This window comes from Perognathus longimembris, chromosome 9 (assembly GCF_023159225.1).
Source record: "Perognathus longimembris pacificus isolate PPM17 chromosome 9, ASM2315922v1, whole genome shotgun sequence".
NCBI classification, from domain to species: domain Eukaryota; kingdom Metazoa; phylum Chordata; class Mammalia; order Rodentia; family Heteromyidae; genus Perognathus; species Perognathus longimembris.
In genome coordinates this window covers 63,105,545-63,129,550 of record NC_063169.1, presented here as the reverse complement: position 1 = coordinate 63,129,550, position 24,006 = coordinate 63,105,545, and the positions used below count along the sequence as shown (strand labels likewise).

The window sequence follows — 24,006 nt, the reverse complement described above, 5'->3', positions numbered from 1 at the left end:
TGCCCTTAGGGTAAGGACACAGGCTAGGAGCCTTCGCGCTGAAGCTGACAGCGGGCGGGAGGACCAGGCAGTGCGAGCCGCAGTGGACCGGCGTACTACGGATGAACTGGGGCGCCCATCACCGTCCCCAGCTTGAATGCGCGACCACTGAGCTGCTGGAAGAACTTAGGGGAGAGTGGTTTTAGTCCTGAGATTCTCCATCATGGTTTTCGTGTTCCACTGGCCATTACTATTCGAACCAAAGAGGACTTCTAACTTCTAAACTCCATTCTTCGTCTCAAAATCTCTTCCATCTCTTGCTTTGCATTCTTTCGGAAAGGCTTCCTACTCCAAAGATACGGGGCTCCACTCTGCCTGCACTGGAAACTCAAAACGCTCTGGAGAAGCCAAGCTACCCTCCTGCTGGGAACTCTTGCTGGATGGTGGGATGGCTCTTTTCTCCCTGCCATTTTTTTTGCCTCCCCCACCCCCCCAAAAAAAGCACATTCTATTCTTTATGACAAACTTATCAAAATGAAAATAACTTCCAGCTGTCACAACAGCTTTGAGAGAAAAGTCACTTATGGTGGTCATCAATAATAAAGAACTTATGGCCACCTATGGGCGGATATTTATTCATATGAAAGGCATTGCCAACTACATTGTTTTGGGATGGTATAAAGGATTGTTAGGTGGATAATTTGCTGACTTCGTTATGTACTAACCTAAGAGGAACACTGACATCATGAACGACCCGCCTTTTGTAGCTCAGTCTCTGCAAGAGGCATAAATCAAACCCACAGCCAGACTGGTCTTTCTTTTTGGGGCGCCAGGGTCTAAATGCAGAATCTTACGCTTGCTAGGTAAGCACTCTACCACTGGATCCGTGTTCCCGTTCCTGTTCTCTCTCCCTCCCCCCTCCTTTCTCTCTGACAGGGTCTCCCTAGGTAGCTCAAGCTGGCTTTGAAAACTGTTAGCCTCCTCAGTAACTGGGATTACAGGAATGTACTACCATGCCTGGTAAAACTTCTGGCTTAAGATGAGCCTCGTAGTAGGGATTTATTCCCCTCTTGGATACAAGGGTACAGAAGAGAACTTCATTGTGATTTTATAGCTTCGATGACAAGTTAATTTTCTGCTACTTGGGATTTATACCAACCACACCATCAGGCAGAGAGCAGAGGTGGCAGAAGCGCAGGTAAATGGTCCCGACGGCCTTACAATAAATGGCACAGAAACAAAGGCGCGGAGAGCAGGATTGCCATGTATCTGAAATAGTTATACAACTCAGCCAAAGAATATAGCTCCGAGCGAGAGAGCCTTTCCTGTTTAGTTCCCGATAATTCTACTGGAGCGTATAATACAGTTTAGAACGGCTTTAAAGACTTCTGACCTGTAAAAGAAACCACAGCTTCTCACAACTAGCTTAATACTGAAACAGTACTTGGGCACAGCCAATCCCAGTGTTCCATGGCGGGGGGGAGGGGACGGAGGGTGACTCATTGTCCCCAGTGCCACCAGGGGTGGCCTGCATACCTGCGGTGCCCTTGCAGCTGGGAAATGCTTTGCAGCCCCCTCACGGAAAGGTGGCTGGAGACAGAGGCCTCGGGAAACTCCAGAGCTTGAGGGGGGTGAGAGCGCCGTGCACCCCAACTGCACACAGACAGAAGCTCTAGCACTGGGGCTCCTCGCAGACGGTGGCCATTGTACTTCTTCTCTGGCTGTCCAATGGCATCCTTCACAAGGCCCTTCTGGGTGAACTCGCGTGATGCGCGGCTCCCCTAATGTCTGTGCCAGCCTAGCGAGCGAGCGGATGTCAGGGAGGGCCACGGAACCCCACCTTTCAGGCTGGTGGCTGGAAGAGTGTGGGGCCAGCATCTGGGGTGGGCCCATCTTGAGGGACGGAGCCCAGGGCCTGACTATGAACCTGCTATGAGCAGCTGGCCACAGAACTGGGTAGTAAGCCAGTACAGTTGACTTTTTAAAGACGTTTTTAAAGTATTACCTTCAAGTAGTTGTATAAAGTAGAGGTGACATTTTGCTTTTTCCTCTACGATAGGATTTAAAAAAAAAATCTGAACATCCCTGTTTCAGCACATGAAGGATGTATCTGAGCCTGGTTTCCTGAGCAGTGGCTAGGGGAACAAGAGGGGCCAGGGCACTGTAAGGCTGGAAAGTAGAAAGCATTTGTGGGTCCTTGAACCTCTCGTTTTCTAGACGTTTCTAGGACTAGGGGCATGGGTCAATTAGGAGAATACTTGGCTAGCAAGCAAACACAGACCCCGAGTCTAGTCTCCAGTTCCACGAAAACCAACTGTTCTAGAATGGTTGTGGGCTGAGTCTGTAGCTCGATGGCAGAGAGCTTGCCTAGTATGCATAAGGCCCTGGGTTCAACTCCAGCACTGCAACAGCAGTGACATGCTGGCTTTGTGCCCGGGCCTTCAGTACTCGCGAGATCACACGGGCAGTGGGCTTGTCAGGCCTCTTTGGCTCTTTGTGGGGCTGGTAGGTGACCAGCACTGGGGACCAGGCACCGGTAAGGTACCAGTCTACTCTGGGCTTCCCAAGGTGGGAGGGCGACGAGAATGGAAGACCTGCATGGACAGGAGACAGCAGGTGAGGCGACTTGGGAAAAGACACCCAGACGGTGCATACAGAGGTGCATTCAGCTTCCCTCGGAAGTGGCGTGTTTGGACATGGGTCCTGCTACGTGAGCCACAGATGCCAACCCAGAACTCCAGTCCTGGGGTGTGTGGGGGACTTGAGGAACCGTGTACCCAGGAGAAGCACAGGCAAGCTTGGGGACTGGATGCTGAGATGGGAGGTGCAAATAAGATGGGTCTCGCTCAAATGGGAGTCTGGAGGCCATGATGGGCCCAGCTCTGCATGCTCCCTGCCCTGGGTGCCTGCCATAATGTACGACCAGGGGTCTGGGAAGCGCTGGGACTTCTCACAGGAACTAGTAAGGAGGCTGTGAATTTTCATCCCAAGCCTTCCAGGGACCTGATAAAGTTCCTTCACTGATCATTTAATTCAGCACAAATTATGCCCCTAAACCTACTTTACACGTGTTCCCTGATTTGATGCCAGTGGATATAAAGGATCTACTTAAGTGTTTTGAATTTCTGCTCATGCCCAGAAAAGGGCATGCGATAATCAATTTTTCCCAAAGCCCTTTGTCAAATGTATTTTCTTTTAATCTGATACGCATGTGTGGATAATTTGATAGACACATGGGTATTTATTCCGGTAAATCACCATTAGTTCCAGATACGGAGCTGAATTTGTCCACCCATTACAATTTCCTTTTCTTTTTCAGTATTGGGATTTGAACTCAGGGCTGTGTGCTTGCTTGCCAGGCAAGTGTTTTACGACTTGAGCCCAACCCCAGCCCTTCTGCTCTTTGTTTTTCAGCTAGGATGACCGCTAACTTTTCCTGAGCTGGCTCTGAGTCAGGATCCTTTTACCTCGTTTGCTGCACGGCTGTGACCGCACCCAGCCAGCTCACACAATTTCAGTTTTGAAGGATGATGTCTTTCTCAAACATTTAGCTTTTCTTCTTAATGAGTTTTCCCCCTCCCACAGACCCTGAGGGTGGCCTGGTTATTTAATTTGTGAAACTGATACTTTAGTCAGTATAAATTTCATTTCCTTTGCACGAAGTACTAGCTGCCCCTTCGTAAAGACTGGGGTGGCAAAGTGGGATGAGTGTCACAAGGATGCCCGGAATAAGGACCACATCCGGGAGCACTGGACGATTTACGAGCGCCTGTCAGAGCTGGGGGTTGAAGATGGAGTCTTGTGCTTGCTAGGCAGGCACTCTACCACGTGTGCACACCTCAAGCCTTCAAGCCTTTTTGGCTTCAGTTTATTTTTCAGGTAGGGTCACCGATTGTGTGTGTGTGTGTGTGTGTGTGTGTGTTGCCAAGGGCTATAGCCTCAGGTCATCATCCTTCTACTATCTCCATCTCCGGCTTAGCTGGCATTACAGGTGTAAACTCCCATGTCCTGTTTTCTTTTCTTTCTTTTTTTTTTTAAAGATAGGAACTCAAGGATGCTTTTGCCTGAGCTGGTCTCTAACAACAATCCTCCCATCACCGCCTCCTGTACCACCATACACCATAAACAGAGACAAAGCTTTGTTGTTACTTTAATGCTAAGAATCCGAACCAATGTGGAGTCAATTCCTAAAGAACCACAGATCCATACATTGCCGATAGGGCTGGACAGGAAGAATCACAAGCATCCTTTCTCTAGGTATGCAGAAAACAGGAAAGACAGAACCAAGGCGAAGATGAATGGAATGGATTACAAATGCAGTTCCACAGTACGGAATGCCTGGCAAGGTTAACGCCTCGTGAATTTCCCTCGCCGGTGCGGTTTCATCAAAGCGGTTTCATATTTATGCTAAAAACAGATTTGCATTGAGGTAGGAGAGAGAACAGAACCTCTAAACAGATGGCCTGGACCTAGATGACCTTAAGTGACAGGAGGCGAAATATCGCGTTCATGGCTCACAAAGCTCTCTACTCCTGTCAGGGTGATGAATCGTTCCTGGAAACGGAGCCTGGTGCTGGTCACCTTCGCCCTCCTGGACATACCATACCGCACAGTCAGGGACGACTCCTGCCTCGGTGGCTGGGACATACATCACTTTCCCTGCAGGAAGGCCCCGGGACAGAGCAACCTGCTGCTGAGCCATCACCGGGAGAGGAAGCCGGACGCCGGGCTGCGTGTGGAGGAAAGCAGGAAATTCTGATGCAGAGATAAGGCAGAGGGGTGGGGAGGGGACACGAGCTGGGAGGGGAAGAGGAAACCACAGGAGCTCAGGGACAGTGTTAGAGGACACAGGGACACACACAGCCCCATCTGTTTTATTTCAAAGTCATCCCAGTTTGAAATCAGGGGCGAGGAGAACTAGAGGGAGGGAAGGTTTGTGCGCGTGCAGAGATTCCTGTTTATCTGTGGAGGTGGGAGGGGGCCTAGGAGAGGAGGGGGGGAGGGGGTGTGATCTTGAGCTTTGTAGAGCTCAGCTTGGTCTTCTATCTTTTTTCTTTTTCTTTTCTGTAGTAGGGCTTGAACTCAGGGCCTGGACACTGTCTCTGTCTCTCTCTCTCTCTTTTTTGCCCAGGGCTGACACTACCACTTATACAACACCTCCATTTCTGGGTTTTCGGTAGTTAATTAGAGACAAGAGTCTCATGGACTGTCCTGTCTGGGCTGGCTTTGAACTGTGAGACTCAGGTCTTAGCCTCCTGCTTTGCCCTTACCATTTTTTTTTTTGCCAGCCCTGGGGTTTGGACTCAGGGCCTGAGCACTGTCCCTGGCTTCTTTTTTCTCAAGGTTAGCACTCTGTCACTTGAGCCACAGCGCCACTTCTGGCTTTTTCTATATATGTGGTGCTTGGGAATCAAACCCAGGGCTTCATGTATAGGAGGCGAGCACTTTACCACTAGGCCATATTCCCAGCCCCTGCCCTTACCATTTTGGTGAGCTCTTGGCTGCATTACTTATGACTTGCTCATCTCAATTAAAGCTCAGCGTGGGGAGTGAATGTTTAATTTTCTCATTATGGAACCGGCTATAAATCTCTGGAAAAGGTTGAGGAGTCATGTATTTGATTTAAGCCTACAAGGTCTGAGTGAATTCACCTTCCTGCCTACTGGAGTAGAGAAAGCATATAAAGCATGCACCCCAAAACGGAGAGGAGAAAGTACCCCGCAGAGTTGAAAGCACTTCATCACTGACCTGAATCAGACCCAGCAGGCAGCCCAACATTCTGTACATACTTTTACAGGATAGGGAGGAGGAGGGAAAACAAAACGGGCTGAACCAAACGTGAGAAAGAACGAAGAAAGAGATGGCAAGGCCTCCGGGGGTGGGGGTGGGGCGGGTGTGAACTGGACTTTCTCACTCCATCTCAGTCCGTCAGTAACTCCCCACCCAGGGCTGGCGGGAGATGACGTGGCCAGCTCCCCACTCGCGAGCCAGCAGTTTCCTGCTTCCCCGGGTCCAGCCAGGCGATGACGTCAGGGGTGCAGCTGGCTGGATCCGGTCACCCGGCGTGAAGTCAGAAGTGACCTGGAGTTGAATCATCTATTTCTCGCCGCAGGGATTTCAGTCCCTTGCCCCTAGGCAGGCCTCCACGCTGGGCCCCATCCAAGCAGGGCCCATCCCATGATGGGCCTAGCATTTCTTATCTGCTCCAGAGGGGCCAAAGAGAAGGGCTTCCAAGAACTGGGAGAAAGTGAGCACCACTGGTTCCCGCCTGTAGTCCTACCTACTCAGGAAGCTGAGATCAGAGGGGTGAGGTTCGGAGTCAGCCCAAGCAGGAAAGTGTGTGAGGCTCTTCTTGCTACTTAACCACCGAAGAGCCAGCAGTGGTAGTGCGGCTCACGGGGGAAGAGTGTCAGCTTTGAGTAGAAAAAGCCAAGTGAGAATGTGGAGCCCTGAGCTCGAACTTCAGAACTAACACAAACAAAAAAAACCAAACAAACAAAGAAGCAGGTGAGAGCCAGGCACTGGTGGCTCACGCCTGTGATCCTAGCTACTCAGGAGGCTGAGATCTGAGGATCTTGGTTGAAAGCCAGCCAGGGCAGGAAAGTCCATGAGACTCTTATCTCCAATTAACCATCAGAAAACTGGAAGTGGCACTGCGGCTCAAAGTGGTAGAACACTAGCCTTGAGCAAAAAGAACTCAGGGACAGCTCGCAGGCCCTGAATTCAAGCCCCACGACTGACAAAGAAAATAGGTGGGCAAGAACCAGAGCACAGGCCCCAGAATGCTGCCCACAAGCTCTTCCAGTCAGCTTGGCCATACTGCGTGTCTGTTCCTCTTCTTCTGTCCAGGAGACCAGTCCGTCTATTTCTCTACAATTCCAGTAGCCGCTGTATCCCCAGCAAAAAGTACCTGATGTGGACTGAACACATAGATCTAGATGCTTCAGGAAGGGCAATCTCTCCCAGGTGAACTTTGGGAGACTGTTTAACCCTGAGATTCCAGCCCAGAGTGTGGTCAGGAATCACCACCCCGGCATCCCTTTACATCGCACGCTGGCTCCGAAGAGCCTCCCTCAGAGCCCCAACGCAACGTCCAAGGAAAACAGGCACCCTAGGACCAAACTTCACACGCACATCTGTTAAGAATTCAGACTTGGTTGGAAACCGCTCCACGCCAACTGTTTTGAAAAGTCATCACTGTTTTAAGAAAGTCCTGGGAGAAAAATGATGTCCCTGTCTTCTGTCTACCCCAAAGAGAAAACAAGAAGACTCAGGATTCATTAACCCGGGGGAAGGATCTTGTATTTCCTGCACAGAATCTGGGGCGAGCAAACACGAGACAGACTGAGCTAGACAAACTGCACAGGAGTGCTGTCTCTCAGGAGCACTCTAGGCAGTTCAGTGCCTTTTCCTTTCTTTGGGGGGGTCTGAACACAGCAGGGCACCTGCACAATACCTGAGACCAATGAGGATGGGCCCAATCCCACCTACCCATTGCACCAGCGCGCTTGCCTCTCTTGCAATTGTTGCTTCTGTGTGTGTGTGTGTCCCAAGAACTTAGGCTTATTTATTATTTATTGTATTTTCATGTTATAAAAGATATATGCTGCTGGCTCTGGTGACTGATGCCTGTAATCCTAGCTACTCAGGGAGGCTGAGATCTGAGGATAGAAGTTCGAAGTCAGCCAGGCAAGAAAGTCCATAAAACTCTCATCTCCCAAGACGCAGCCAAAAACCAGAAGTAGAGCTGTGGTTCAAGTGGAAAAATGCCACACTTGAGTGAAAAGCTAAGGAACAGCACCTAGGCCCCGAGTTTAAGCCCTAGTACTGGCACCAGAAAACGAAAACAGAACGTAAGTTTGCTGAATGAACGAACGCGTGAACAAACGAGTAAATAAACACGACAGAAGCATGGCCAATGCAGTGGCAGTTGGGCCGTTCATTTTGGAGTGGATAGAGGAGTATAGATCTCAGAGGTATTCTAAGAATCACACGTTGAGTGACTAAGTGTTGCAGCGATTCATTCCACTAGAACTTTCTCACCTGCACGAGCCAGGCCCCCCCTGAAGGTCCCCATCCCCTTCCCACTTGGGTCATCTATGCAGGAAATTACGATCCTGTCTGTCACGGGGCTGATGAATGCGAGAAGCATTCCAGCAGCCCATGGCAGGGTCCCCAAAAGGGATGAAGGAAAAGTAAACAGCAACCCTTATGAGGAGATCCTGGCCTCCAGGGGTGTATCTGCAGGATCCCCACGCGGCTTCCTGTCCTGGAAGAGCAGCAAGTAAAGGCTTCCTGACCTCCAGGCCCTGGTCCCCGCAGGCCTCACTTCCTTCCTCGCTCCCCAGGCCGATTGTTTGAGGAGGATTTCCCCCCGCGCCCCCCCCCCCCCCGTCCCCCAGCGCATAGACGCACCCACACTCATGGCGTCAGGACACGGCTGATCACCGAGGGTTCATGGCCACCCCCCTCCAGGGCCACCCACATTTATTGTCGACGTAGTCAGAAGGCAGAGACTCGGGTCCACACGCAAGCCAAGGGCAAAGGAATTCAGATTTTCCAGAACAGCTCTGGTTGCCGGGTGTGAGGAAGATCCTATTAGAGATTCCTTCAGTGATCGCCAAGGCTTTTAGTGGACGGCCACTTTGGTTTTACGACTATTACTAGAGGTTTAGAAATGAAAGGATCAGTCAAATTGGAGCCCCATCTTCTTTTTGCCTGTTGTCACAGAGCAGAGTGGGCGCCTCTGGGCTGAACGGATGAATGACTGACAGAATGCATACTGTGTGAATTACGGAGGGACTCCCAATCTACACAAGGTCAAGTCAGGACAGAGTGTGCACGAGATTACCTCCTCCGTGTCCTGTTCTATTATTTGGGCACCTTCCTCACCCTTGGTCTTTCCTGCGGGTCCAGTCCCTTGATCTGCGGCCTGGCTTGACCTTCTACTTCTCAGTTATGGCCTCGGCTGGCTCAAGTCAAGGGGTGACCCAGGCATCTCTGCCACAATCCGGATGCTTAGAAAGCCCGCTCTTCCCAGCACTCACTTTATTTGTGGTGTGTGGGTGCTGGGATGTGAACTCAGGGCTTTGCGCGCTCACTTGGCTTTGTCACTAGCGTTCTATCACTCAAGTCACACCTTTAGTTCTGGCTTTTTGCTGGTTCATTGGAAAAAGAATCTCTAATCTCAAGGATTTATCTGTTACTGGCTTTGAACTTCAATCCTCTGATTTTTGCCTATTGAGTCGCTAGGGCCGTGGGCATTACTATTGGCATCCAATAAGACCCCCACCCCCCCCTTTTTTTTTTGAGATTGTGTCTCACTATATTGCCCAGGCTGGCCTAGAACTCCTGGGCTTAAGGGACCTCCTGCCTCGGCCTGTCATGCACACAGGCACACACCACAGTGTTGTCCCCATATTCGTTACTTAAGGCATACTTGAATTACACACGGCGTCTATGAGTTTTGGCAAACATCTACAGCGGTGACGCAATCAAAAGTGTTTCTATGACTCCAAAGACTTGCTCAAGTCCCCCGACCGCCTGCCTGCTTCCTGCCAGCCGCAGGACAGAACTGCCGCCCAGACCGGGCCGCCCAGCACCCCTTCCTGGAGTGACACAGTGGCCGGGACTCACCGGCCGGCTCCTCCCCTCCCCGCACGCCTGTCCTGAGCGAGGCCCAGCGAGGTCGGCCAGGAGCTCCTCCCGCCACTGCCTGGCCTTTCCCTCTCGATTCACCACACTTTACCTAGTCCCTTAAAACGCCCAAGGTCGCCTCCCCGTCTCTCTCTCCTCAGTGTTGTGCCTGTATAGCTGACAGACGCAGACTATTTCATGCATCCCACGAATCCTTCCAGTTCTCACTCCACGCTCTGCCAGCCCGCCTGCTTCCTGCACTCATTACACAACTGGCAAGACGAGAGCCACCAAGCCAGGATATCCCTTTTCCATGGTCCCCACGGCAGGAAGCCATCTTCAAAACAGGACTCAGAGCCAGGATTGGGGGCACACTTGGAAACCTACTGCAGATCTGAGGCTCCTCTGGTCCTCAGTTGATTTAACATCCTCCACATTGCTGCCACAGCCTACAAACAACTCGGCCCACCCCCCCCCCCCCCCTTTCTCCCACTCATTGAGAGACCCGCTCCCCCTCCCCCCTCCTCCTCCCCGGGCAGGGCTGGCTGATGCCCCCCTCCCCAAATCTGAGGGCACTGGCACCCAGCACAGGCCAGCAGGCTCCGGATGTCCGTGTGCGGTCTCAGCTCTGCGCCTCACCCCTGCTCCTCTCGGAAGCCCCTGTGCATCATGGGAAGAGCCACTGCTTGTTCAAATAACAGAGCTACAGCAAGGACTCAGTACAAACAGTGATGGTTCGGTTTCCGTCTGGGTTCACATCAGTTTGTAACAACAATAATGATCAGCACGAGGACTTAGAATAATTCCCGTCCTCGCCCCCCCCCCCCCCAACCTACTTTAGGTGTGACTGCTATGTCTCTATCTAGTTCTTCCTGTCCCCAAAGGTAACTGGAAGTAACGGCAGGTGTCACAGAGCAATGCAGCCCCACTGCACCTGTCAAAAACGGGGCTGTGGGTGCTGTCCTCACTTTCCCAGGCGGACCCCACAGGATCTGCGGAGGGAGGCAGGGGGGAGAGCCGGTCCTCCCGCTCCTGGGTGACTGGCCCCGCATTGACGGGCAGGGCAGCCGCCTCCACTGTGCTTAGGACCCCATATTGTAACTTTCAGTGGCATGGTGCAAAACGAAGCCATTGTTCGAGATTGTGCTAGTCAAGCCTCAGACAGACCTTCCAATGCAGAAAGCTGGGCACTAGTTTTATAATGGTGGGTACTGAAAACATGATCTGAAAAAAACAATAAGAGCTTGGACTCCAGTGATAGAGGTTCCTTCCTTCCTTCCTTCCTTCCTTCCTTCCTTCCTTCCTTCCTGATGAGTGTTGGCAAACACTACTACTGGTTTCTCCTTACTGCATGGAGATCCTGGAAGAGGGAAGGGAAGGAAGGGGACTTGGCCGCTCACTCACCGTTCCGACCAAAGGGTAAATGAAGCCCGCGCCGATGCTGGCACGCACGTCGCTGATGGGCAGGATGAAGTCCCTCGGCACCCCTTTTTTTTCTGGCTGGTGAGATAGGGAGAGGTGCGTCTTGGCCATACAGATGGGCAAGTTTCCAAAACCCTGTAACAAAGGCAAAGTCCACGTGTTGGCCGACGTCGACACCCGTCCACCTGTTCACTGTGTATTTGTCACCTCTGTCTCAATCACGGGTGGGCGTGGGCCCGTGTGCGTGCACCTGCTGCTCTCCTTGCTTCCTCAGGGGGCGGGAAGCAGAGCACCAGGCCATGCATCTCTCTGTGGTCATTATTTAGCAGGGCCCAGGTTGTACTGTTTATCTACAAGGCTCCTTCACGGAGGGCACCTTTCGCCGTGTGTGGGGAAACCAGGGCTATTCTTAGCACGGCACAGGGCACAGCTGTAGAAACCGTTCTCCGGGGCTATTAATATCTGGGCCTCACAAAGGTAATCTGGAGAAAGCCTGCTAAGGAGGCTCTGGAGTCACGTGACTTGCTTGTTCTTGGAGCCCATCTGGAAGTAAAGGGCCCTTTGTGTTAATTATGAATCAGGGCTTTTTGATCTGTGATTACATGAGAGGAACTAAGATGAGGTCACTTTTTAAGCCTCTTATTTTCAAGGACCAAAGTCTATGCCTGGCCCAGAGTTCCAAAGGTGAAAGGGCAGGAAGTCACATGTGTGTGTGTGTGTGTGTGGCGGGGGGGGGGGGATCTCACAAAAAGGACAGTGTCTTTGAAGCAGGCCTGTGGCTAGAGGACACACACTGTTCCCTTAGAGACTCCGAGAATTAATTGCAACCACGTTCTTGGCCCATAACTTGTAAGGGCTAGCCCCTTGCCGACAGGCAGATACGAGGGATGAACCCTCAGAGCTAATCCATGTAGGGTTTTGAAAATGACTTGGAATATTTTAGAGAATTACCAATTATGTGTGGGGTATATGGGGTGGGGGGGTGGGGGGAGGAGGAGTATATTCTCTTTCAGGGAAACATCATCATTGCTCTTCACAAACAGTACCCAGAAATCTGAAGTTTGGTTAAACGTTAAAATAATTTCTATGAACTGGTAAAGATTTTGCTATCAAAAGTTTCCCCCATACACACACCAAGAAATGTACGGCCCGTGTGGAGGGACACCCCTGCAATTCCATTCCCTGCCAGGCAGAAGCCGGAGGACCGTATGCTCGAGGCCACCCTAGGCGACGAACTGAAACCCTGTCTCAAACCTACTTCCTCCAGAAGCAACATGCAGCTATTTTAAGACAAATAAAATAGTGCACTTGCCAGGCAGTTGTTCTACCACTTGAGGCATGCTCTAAGCCTCCCCCAGAGGACAGACTCGCTGCTTCTGAACTGTTTATCTGATCTGGTCTTGAACAGTGATCCTCATCTTTGCCTCTTTTTTTTTTTTGCCAGTCCTGGGCCTTGGACTCAGGGCCTGAGCACTGTCCCTGGCTTCTTCTCGCTCAAGGCTAGCACTCTGCCGCTTGAGCCACAGCACCGCTTCTGGAGGTTTTCTGTATATGTGGTGCTGGGGAATCGAACCTAGGGCCTCGTGTATCCGAGGCAGGCACTCTTGCCACTAGGCCATATCCCCAGCCCTCATCTTTGCCTCTTGAACAACTAGGATTTCGGGCAAGCTAGGGCTGAGAACATAGTTCAATGGTTGAGTGTGAAGTTGAGCTCAATCTACTGAACAACAATAACAACAACAATTACACATACATATATATGATACATATGGCAACTTCCAATTAAAATGAGTTTCCTATAATTTTACCAAAGCTGGAGAATATCCTGCTCAGCGTTGGCAGTACTTAACAAAATATCAAATATATCGATAAACAGAAGGAAGGATTGGGAAATATATATTTTTTTAAATCAGTGTTATCCACAACAAAGCTTTTGATACTAAGCTTCTGATTTCTAATTTATTTTTCCAGAAGAGGCAGGAACCTTTTGGCCAGGGTAGCTGAACATCGTACAATCGGTCACTGGCCCTGCACGGGGCAGGGCTACAGGACAGGATTCCACGTTGTTCAGGCTGCTGGGCGAAGATGACCCCCAACTTGCTTTTGCCACATTCTACAGGTAGAAGAGGAGGGAGCCTCAAGTTCTGCAGAGCACGCTGGTGACAGGCTAATGAACCCAAGCACGGTTGGGGAAGAGGCCTGTCTGTGGTGACGAGGACGTACCACGCGTCATCTGACTCTGACTCCCAGGACATTCAGTGATTCTGGAGGAGTGGGCGTGACTACAGACCGTACAACACATCTGAGCATGCGTCCTACTCATGGTAGACACGGCAGCAGAGGCCTAGAATATAACTTAGAGGGGTAGAATGCTTGCCTAGCATATGCCAGGCCCTGGGATTGGTCCCCAGCACTGCATATTGATAATCTCAGAAGTCAGTCATGCATACATAAAGGGTAGAAACTTTACCATGATGTGTGTGTGTGTGTGTGTGTGTGTATCTGCGTGTATGTTGTGGTACTAGGGGATTGAATCCAGAACCTTGTGCTTGCTAGGCAAGTGCTCTAGCCCTTGAACCACACACCAAGACCCTAATTACAGTCAACACTACTGAAGGATATGACTTCAGTTTTTGTTGCTCCTAACTAGACAAGTTCAGATGGCACAGTTCAGCTGTGATACAGATCACCAGCGTGCATGTCAAGGAGAGAATTCTGAGAACCCAAGGTGATTATTGTTTTCTCCGGTGAGTGCAATGATGTGTCCCGTTTACCTGTTGAGTATAGCGATCTATTTTGGTTTGTGCCTCCGGAGAGATTTCAATATCCTTAGCTCCGTAGACAGCCTGGGCGATGGTTCTAATCTTTTCCACAATGGGAAGCTGGAGAAACATGAAAGAGGATAGACTTGTTAATTTTAAGTGGGTTGAAAAACAAAGGGCAAGCTTGGCTTTTAGATGTTGGCTAAAATTCCCTGCCCGAGTCCTTTCCTAGCAAATGCAGCACTCAATCAAACTCTTTTCTTCTTCTTCTTCTTCTTCTTCTTCTTCTTCTTCTTCTTCTTCTTCTTCTTCTTCTTCTTCTTCTTCTTCTTCTTCTTCTTTTCTCTCTCTTTTTTACTGTTATTATAAAGGTGATGTACAGAAGGATTGCAGTTACATAAGTCAGGTAGTGAGTACATTTCAGACAATGTCACCCTTTCCCTCATCAAAGTTTTTTTTTTTTCTATCACTCTTAGGCCATTGAAATGTTATCAGACATCAGGAAACAAAAATGAAGCCTCAGGTGTTCAGACAACAAAGAGGCTGCTCATGTGCTTAACCATTTCATCTGCTGTAGCATTAAAAAAAAGTACGCATTGCTGAATTTCAAAAAGATACATTTATACTATACTTTTTAATGGTCCTCCACATCAGAATAAGAATTTCTTCTCTCTCTCTCTTTTTTTGGCCAGTCCTGGGCCTTGGACTCAGGGCCTGATCACTGTCTGGCTTCTTTTTTTGCTCAAGGCTAGCACTCTGCCACTTGAGCCACAGCGCCACTTCTGGTCATTTTCTGTATATGTGGTGCTGGGGAATTGAACCCAGTGCCTCATGTATACGAGGCAAGCACTCTTGCCACTAGGCCATATCCCAGAATAAGAATTTCTTAGCTCAACAGTTGGTACCCGTTTTAAAGTAGCATTGCTCAAAGAGGGTTTTGTGTGTGCAGAATGAATCATTATTTTAATACAAATGCTGTTGCAATTGAACATTTTACTGGAAAACTGGACAGTGAATCTCCAACCATGAGAAATCACACACCATGAAAAAAAAATCTCAGGAGGGGAGATATTGGCAAATAAATGTGTGTAGGGAAATGGGATTCCTAATGTCACATTGAACACTGAGATGCATGTGGCTGGTAATAAACTAAAAGTAGTCATAAACAGATCTCTAACAAGAAATGAAAAGGTTCCCAGAATCAAACAGAAATGAGAACACAACCTACCAGAACTTTTGGAATACAGCAAAATCAGCCTTAGAGGAAAGTTTATAGCTATGAATGCCTACATGTAAAACAAAATAAAGCAACAACAACCACACATTAAAGAAATCCAGAGCGATCTCAGATAAATGGGCTACCTCTTTCAGTGGTTCATATCTTCTTGGTTCAGTTTTGATAGTTTCAAATGCACCTAGAAATGTATCTATTTCTTCTAGATTTCCCAGTTTATTTGAACATGTTTTCAAAGTATTCCTTTACTTGTTGTGATAGTCCCATCTTCACCTCTAATGTTATCTATTTTTTAATTTAATTTAATTACAGGAAAAATAGGGAGCACTCTCTCTGAAATATCTATTTTCTGGATAGAACCCTAATTGCATCTTGGACAAAAGAGGTGTAGCAAAGTAAAGTGTGTGCATCTCAAAACAACTACCAGAATCAGAAAACCACTCAAAGAATGAGAGAAAATGCTTGCCAGCTAGTCAATGGACAAAGGAGGGCTATCCAAAATACACAAAGAGCTCAAAAAAATTAAGCAGTAAATAAATAACCAAACTAGGGGCTGGGAATGTGGCTTAGTGGTAGCGTGCTTGTCTAGCATGCATGAAGCCCTGGGTTTGATTTCTCAGTACCACATAAGCAGGAAAGGCCAGAAATGGCACTGTGGCTCAAGTGATAAAGCACTAGCCTTGAGCACAGAGTAGTTCAGGGGACAGAGCCCAGGCCTTGAACTGGCTAAACCCCAGAACTGGCTAAATAAAATAAAATAACCAAACCAGTAAATGTGCAAATGAACTGACCAGACAGTTTCAGGAAAAAGAAATACAAATGGCTGATATACAAAGAAATACTCAACATCTTTAGTTGTAGAGGAAATGCAAATCAAAACTTCACTAAGATTCCATCTTGCAATGGTAAACATCAAGAAAACCAACAATGTAAGTGGAGGGTAGGGATGGGAGGGGGACAAATGGAGGAGACTGATAGAAGGGGTGGCATCGACCAAAATGCATTGTACCCATAACTTGACTTATGGAATTGAAAACCTCTTTGTACAACTACTTAATAACATAAAAAGAAACAAAACAAAACAATTAATACTGGCCAGGATGCAGACGGAGGGGAGGGGAAGGGAGAAAATGAAAACTAGTACAAGCACTATGGAAATCAGTATGGAGGTTCCTGAGAAAAGTATAAATTGACCTTATCTTGTGATTTCACAATACTACTACTGGGCATGTATTCAAGAAGGACATCTACACACACACAATTATTATATCCCTGTTCATAACAGCCAGACTAAGCAATCAGCCAAGGTGCCCGGCAATTGCTGAATGAATAAGGACACTGTGGTACACATCTCCCATGGAGTATTACTCAGCCAGAAAGAGAAATGAAACCATGTGTTCTGTAGGAAAGTAGTTTAAACTGGAGACCATCATGTTGAACAAGATAGGCCAAGCCCATCCAATCGGATGTCACATTTCTTACTCATTTGCAGAGTATAGACTGATGATGATGAGGAGGAGGTGACATGAATATAAAAGAGGGGATGTCTAGGAGGTCAGCGGGAGGAAGGTAGAAAGCAGGGGATTCTGGGAGGTGAAGAAGATCGAAAGGCATGAGCACGCGCAAACACACACACGTACACAGACACCCCACCCCAACCACCAAACACTGAAAACCTGGAGAGAAGGGAGAGGAGGGAAGGGGATTATGCACGCGTGTAACAGAATCCTCACGATGGAACCCCACCATATTACAAACGTACGCTACTCCAAAAATGAAATAATAAAGCAAAAACTAAATTACGGAAAGCGCATTCCATACCCGTTAGATCACTAACACTGAAACGATCCTGTCCAGCATAGAGAAGCCACGGGGGCTCCGTGCTTCTGCGTGGCCCGCTGCAGGTGGAACACGGATCCTCTCCCTCATGGTGCAAGCTCCCTAACTGGCCTCTCCCGACTAAGCCTCGTCTCTACTGCACCTGTGACCTTCCTAACACATACCGAGGGCAACCCAAATCTCCAAACCTTCACCTTCCCATGGCCTGCTGACGTGCGGACTCTGGCTCCATGAATCTGATGACTCTAGGAAGCCTGAGTGAGTGGAGTCCTTTCGCATCTGACTTACTTCATTGGGTATCATGCTTACAACGTCGCAGCAAGTGCCAGCCTTCGTTCTTTAGGGCTGAGTAGGAGTCCACCGTGCACGTACCACATGAAGCTTACGCATCCATCAACAGTCACAGGGGGAGTTTCCGTCTCGTGGCTACGGTGAAGAATGCTGCTCTCACTCTGATCAATTTGAGATCTAACTCGGGAGCATAAGGAAATGTGTATCCTCTGGCCAATCACCAAACCACCTTCTTTCCTCATGTTTATTGGAAAACCTTCTGGGAACTTCCAGCGAGGGTCAGGATGACTTTGTGACCTATGTAATTGTGGTCTTTGCTGCTATAAGAAAACTGCAAAGTTCACTCATGGCAGAGGGCACCAACAGAATGGAACTATGGGACAACAGGAAGTGACCAGTAGAGGAAGTGAATCCCCATGGGAGGATCTGCCACCCCCTCCTGCCTCCCCTGCACCCCCATCCTACAACCACACGTTTCCCAGGGATCACTGCTAGCTAGACCCTGGCACTGGAACGTTGGATGCCTGGCCTTGGCCTTGGCCTCGCCACCCTTGAGAAGAGGAAGGGAGGTTTCAATGTGGACAATCCTGTCTCCCAAGACCCTGAAAGACTCTATGCCTAGTCGGTGTGCCAAAATGCTCTAGAGATTTCCACTTCGTCTCTTGTTTACCTCACAAGTTAATCGAACACCTCAGCTGACTTACATGGTGGGTTCAGTGTAAGAGCTAGGAACTGCCCCGGCTAAGGTCTTCCATTGTGTGCAATCTATTTATATGACATCAGCAGGCAAGGAACTTCCTGTTGTTTCTTTGTCTGCTCAATTTGGGGAGAAGTGGACTCTTGCAAAAAGCCAAGCTCAGTCCAATGATCTTAATCTGAAGTAGAGATTTTCCCTAAACTGTTCTGTGGCAAATGATGGCTTTTTCTAAAACAAATAAAACGGTAAGGCACATTATGAGTGTTTATGCACGCATCATGGATGCTCTGTAAATATTGATGCGTACGCTTAATCTTTCATCTTGATACGCCTAGTGTCAAGCAGACAGGCTCACACACAGTGGGCCTCCCACAAACAAGTGCTGGATAAACAAACAAGCAGCCAGAGCGAGGGTTTGCGCAAGGTCATGACGCCATCCACGGAGCTTCGGGGACAGGGTGCACAAAGAACCCCGACGACGCGGGAGCAGCGTTTCACAGCAGAGGGTGGGATGGAGGCTCTGCGTAAACATGAAGCTGGGAGACCATCAATGTGAAGGAAAGCCCAGAAATCAGAGAGAGTTGGCAAGACATCAAAAGGAGCTTGTGTAGTGTCTTGGAGAGAGGACAGAAGAGCCAGGTGCGGGTGGCTCACACCTGTCATCCTAGCTACTCAGGAGGCTGAGATCTGAGGATTGCCGTTGGAAGCCGGCCCAGGAAAGGAAAGGCCTTGAGACTCTCATCTCCAATTAATCACAGAGAAAGCCAGAAGTGGCGCTGTGGCTCTCAAGCGGTAGAGTGCTAGCCTTGAGCTAAAGGAACGCAGGGACAGTGGACCGGGAACGGAAGGGGTTGTGGGGCCTGGGCACTGTCTCTGAGCTTTTGCCCTCAAGGCGAGTGCTCTGCCACTGTGAACAACAGCACCACTTGCGGTTTTCTGGTGATTAAATGAAACTAAGGGTCTCACAGACTTTTCTGCCTGGGCTGGCTTCAAACCGCAATCCTCAGATCTCAGCGTCCCGAGTAGCTAGGATGACAGGCGTGAGCACTGGCATCTGGGTAGAAAGCAGACGTTTTATGTTTATGCTTTGTGTTTACAGCCCAGAGGCCCACATCAGGTGCTATTAATGTGAGTTTTAATGTAACACTAAATAGCTCCTGGTCGTCTTGGGTGGTGTCTCTCTAGAAGATGCTCAACTGTTAAGTTGTATAATCTCTTGCATGCAGAAGACACATCAGAAATGGTAGCTACCTGACACCAAAGGGGACATGGGGTCTTCATAGTTCACTGTCCTCACAGGAGATGTGGTGATCGGAGCTGGTAGAAGCTGGTTACTAGTTAGATAGTACATGTTTCTTGAAAAGGCTCTAGACATGTTCACTAAAGTTGTTAAATCCAATTATTGCTTTTATTTGGTGCTGATTCTGGGACTTAAACTCAGGGACAGTACCCAGGCCCAAGCTTAGCACTCTATCATTTGAGCTACAGCTCCACATTTGACTGTTTTGGTGGTTAACTGGAGACAAGAGTCTCATGGACTTTTCTGCTTGGGCTGACTTTGAACTGTGACCCTCAGACCTCACTGTAGCTAGGATTACAGTCATCAGTGCCTAGCCAAAGACTTGCTTTTTAGTGGAATAAATACTAACCTACAGATCCCTGAAGATCTCCCTCCCTCCCTCCCTCCCTCGCTCCCTCCCTCTGTATTTGCATCACTAGAGTTTGAACACAAGTTCTTCCCAACCACTTGAGCTACACCCCCTTTCTGCTGAGTTATTTTTCAAGCTTTTGCTCATGGCTAACCCAGACCACGCTCCATCTACTTACAACATACCTCACATGGCTAGGTCCACACGCACGAATCACTGCTCAGTGTATTTCCTGAGATGCAAGTCTAACTTTTCACTCAGACTGGCCTTGGACTGCAATATTTCCTCCTTAATAGCAGGGATTACAGGGATAAGTCACTATGCCTGATGTTTACTTAAAGTTTAAATTATTTATGGTGATAAAAAAAAATGAACCAGATAAAGAGATTACCAGAGTACCAGAGTTCAAACATAAAGCTGCAGGGAAGAAAGATGACAAAGGTTCTACAAAGCAGTGAGGTCTTGCTCCCTTGGAGATAAGATAAAACAGGCTGTACTGACAACCCATCAAGAAAGCCAGGAGAATGCTATGTAAATCGCAAACCCGTTCTATCCATCCTAACCCGCTCTTAGCAAGCCGACAGAGGCCCTGAGCTGCTAGGACACATGGCTCCTACAGCCCTCACAAAATAATGTGTTGGTATGGATCAGGATATGCTGACTAAGAAAAAAATAGGGTGCCTTTTGCGCCTCCAAGGCCACAGAGTTAAATTCACGTAGGTTAACTGCCCCTCTGCTGTGATACTGGTGTGATGTATTCAGACGTCCATGAAATATTTAAAGAGAAGGGATCAATTAATAAACTCGGAGATGGAATAGAACTCTCCAGGCCCACAGTAATTACTTCTGCCCATCGTTTGTATCTTAAATGATGTATAAGTCTTAAATAATGCTCAAGTACAGTTTGGCAAATAGCCTTTCCTGTAATTCAAATGAAAAAAAAAATAGGACTTGAAATTGTCTGTGTTGACTTGCTGGCCACTGCCCACAAGTAAGAGCTGCTCTGCAAACTTGGGGAGCGGCTGGCTCACTGTTTCTAAGCATGGGGCCCCGTCACAAAGTGCAGCTCTGCAACCTGAACATCTGGTGCTGAAGCCTCACCGGCCCTGAGCAACAGGCTAATCTGAGAGACCAGGAGGCCGCTCCCTGTCCACTGACAACCGTTCTGTGGGCTGGAGACAAGCGGAGTTTGGGAAATGAATACAACTCTCATTGCTAGAAAATCTGCATTTGCCTCCCGGAGCGGTAACAGAAATAGAATTCAGATGAGTGACCTCTCATTACTTCGCAACAGAACCCAGCATGGCATACCACACTGGGACGTATCTTTTTCTTCCTTTTGTTTTCAGACATGGCCTTGAACTCTCAATCCCGCTGGCTCGGCCTCCTGGGTGTGGAAGATCATGTCGGCCGAAGCATGCATATTCCTGGTCTATCCGCTCCTTCCTCTCCTGTCTTAGGCACATCTGTGTTTTGACAAAGGACCAGGGGGGTGCTTCTGTTTCATTTCCCCACGCTGGGGGCCCCGTCCCCTCTTGTGCAGAGAGGGCGCCATCGTACGCGCACCCAACACCAAAGATGACGAGTCTCACTCAAGAGCAGAGCGAGCTCCTGACATGAAAGCCAAGGAAGCCATTTTCTGAGGCAATGCGATTAGTTCAAACCAGTCCCTATCATCTCAGAGATGTTTCTGGAGTGTCTCTGTCCCCTTCCCCTCCAATTCTGCAAGGGGTGTGTTATTACGTTTGGTACCTTTGCTGTTGACACCTGTGCTAACATCTGGATGGCATTCTTCCCTGCTTTTGCTTTTAGGTGGAGAAAAATAGGTGCTCCCCTTTGGTTGGAACACACTAGTCTCACCTTATCTAATAGCCGCGGAGCCGTGGATAGACCAAGTGGGGGAACGAGGAGCTGTCTACCTCCGGGTGTGACTCTGGGAGTCCCTCATTTTGTACACTCTCACACTCTGGGAGGAAGTAATGCACGTCTGGAAACTTCCATCGCCGTGACGCTGCATTTCTCACGGAGGACAGAGCACACACAGGAGATCGCAAGGCTCCTTGTGACATGTACAAGGGACAGAAACGTGTGGCTTCTTCCTCATGTAGTGGCTGTGGCCACCTAGGGCACAGAGCTGGGCAGGCTTTGCGGGAACCACATGGGGGAGACAGCTGCCTAGAAAGCCAGGCGGTGCTTCCAGAGTCTCCAGGCCACCCTGGGGCCTTACACATGCTAGGTGAGCACCCTAAAATGGAGCTACACCCCAGCCCAGGAAGTGGACTGAGCATGATGGCAGCAGGCATGGTGTAGCGGGAGGAGGTGTGGGACTCTAGAGATGAATCATTCCTCTAAGATGAGTCAAGGCCCGGCGGGCTTCATTCCCCCTCCTGTCTCTCACACGCACTTGAATGTGGCCCTGAGCACTGAGGAACAGAGCCCGGTGAGGAGGCAGCCCGTGAACTCCGCCTCTGCGTGGCTGTGGGCCCTGGGCAGGTGACTCTATGTCCTTTGCTTCAATGATGAATGGGAGGTGGCCAGTTCCCGCCCCGCAGGGACATCAGGATGGAAGCAGGAAACATGGGCCAAGCGCCCCGCGCTGGGGACAGCTTTAGTAGCAGGGTGGCCCCGGACCCTTGCTGATGTGACTCTAGAAGCCCTGTCTGCACCTCTGTGAGCAGGGAAGAGGAGCATTGTCCCATCTGTGACGTCTATTGTGAGCCACTGGAACGTGGGAGCGGAGAGCGAGTGGGAGAAACAGCCGCGAGCGCGAGGGCTGGGTGCTCTGCCGAGCGGCCACCTGCTGAGGACAAACCCACTGACGGGAACACGACACGGAAGGCCCGGGAAACTCAGCTTTTCTGCTGAGCCTCATCATGTGTGCGCGCGCGTGTGTGTGTGTGTGTGTGTGTTTATTTTTTTTTAATGCTAGAAACTTCAGTAATCTTCCCTCTGCGTATAGGGACAAGTAACGGAATCCATATGGTGAAGAGAAACTTGCACATGTACTATGAACATACATGTTTATGGCGGTGTTACTTCCTTACAATAGCCACAGAGCAGAAGCAACCTAAATGTTTATCCATAAAATGAAACAGCACATGAAATGAAATATTACTCAGGATTAAAAAGCAGAAGGAGTTTGCCTATACACTATAACATGCATAAGCACTGCACTCCATGTAACGGGCCACAGTCATGGGGAAAGTAATAATGTAGGATTCCACTTTTATAAGGTATCCAAAAGTATCATAAAGTATGGAATTCATAGACAAAAGGAGAAGTGCTGCTGACTGGGGGCGGGGAGGAGAGGGGAGGAGAGGGGAGGGGAGGGGAGGGGAGGGGAGGGGAGGGGAGGGGAGGGGAGGGAGAACTACAGTTGTTAAATGGGAACAATGTTCCAGTTTTATGAAATGGAAAGAGTTCTAGAGATTCTTTGCTTAATATCACCAACAGTGCAGTTAAGAAAATGGCTACCAGGACTGGGAATGTGGCTTAGTAGTGGAGTGCTTGCCTATCAAGCCAGAAGTGGTGCTGTGGTTCAAGTGGTAGAATGCACTGGCAAAAAAAAAAAGCTACCATAAAGTGGTGGCTCACCCCTGTAATCCTAGCTAATCAAGAAGCTGAGATCTGAGAATCAAGGCTTGAAGCTACCCAGGGCAGCAGACAAGTTCATGAGACTCTTTTTTTATTTTTATTTTTTGCCATTCCTGGGGCTTGGACTCAGGGCCTGAGCACTGTCCCTGGCTTCTTTTTTGCTCAAGGCTAGCACTCTGCCACTTGAGCTACAGCACCACTTCTGGCTGTTTTCTGTATATGTGGTGCTGGGGAATTGAACCCAGGGCTTCATGTATACGAGGCAAGCACTCTTGCCACTAGGCCATATTCCCAGCCCCATCATGACACTCTTATTACCAATTAACTTGCAAGAGCTAGAAGTAGAGGTGTGGCCCAAGTGGTAGAGTGCCAATCCTGAGAGGAGAAAAAAACAAAAAAAATCAAGTGAAAATTCCAAGTCCTGAGTTCAAGCCCCAGGATCAGCACACACAAAGAAGGCTTATATAAACTGGGCGCCAGTGGCTCACACCTGTAATCCTAGCTACTCAGGAGGCTGAGATCTGAGGATCTTGGTTTGAAGCCAGCTGTGTAGGAAAGTTCCTAAGATTCTTATCTCTAATTAAACACCCCCAAAAAGTTGGAAATAGAGCTGTGGCTCGAGTGGTAGAGCACTAGCCTTGAACACAAAAGCTCAGGGACAGTGCCCAGGCCCTGAGCTCCAGCCCAAGACTGGTACACACACACACACAAAAGGGCCGCGTAGTACTTTGAATGTTGCATGAAAAAAAATCACAATGATTAATTACATATAAATAAATAAGCAAATAATATAAAGGCAGCTCAACAAAACCACAAGGAGGGCAAAAGCCACAGCAGAAGTGAACAAGGAAAATTCTCCTGTAATTGGACAGGCCTTCTTACAGCATGGTTCCAAGGTCTCCT

At 49.0% G+C, this 24,006-nt stretch overlaps 1 protein-coding gene and 1 long non-coding RNA gene across 2 annotated transcripts in view; one reads left to right on the top strand and one right to left on the bottom strand.

The window, feature by feature from the left end:
* Positions 1-24,006, bottom strand: part of Mthfd1l (methylenetetrahydrofolate dehydrogenase (NADP+ dependent) 1 like) — a 118,645-nt gene that overhangs the window by 23,213 nt on the left and 71,426 nt on the right. The window contains exons 25-26 of the mRNA XM_048354286.1: positions 13,812-13,919; positions 11,020-11,172 (exon numbers count right to left, since the gene is read on the bottom strand). Coding sequence (XP_048210243.1) covers positions 11,020-11,172; positions 13,812-13,919 — 261 coding nt within the window. The remainder of the gene's footprint in view (positions 1-11,019; positions 11,173-13,811; positions 13,920-24,006) is intronic.
* On the top strand, positions 6,245-23,629 carry LOC125357408. Its single transcript, XR_007212148.1, has 3 exons — positions 6,245-6,365; positions 14,206-14,208; positions 23,584-23,629. It is a non-coding gene; the product is annotated as an uncharacterized LOC125357408 (long non-coding RNA).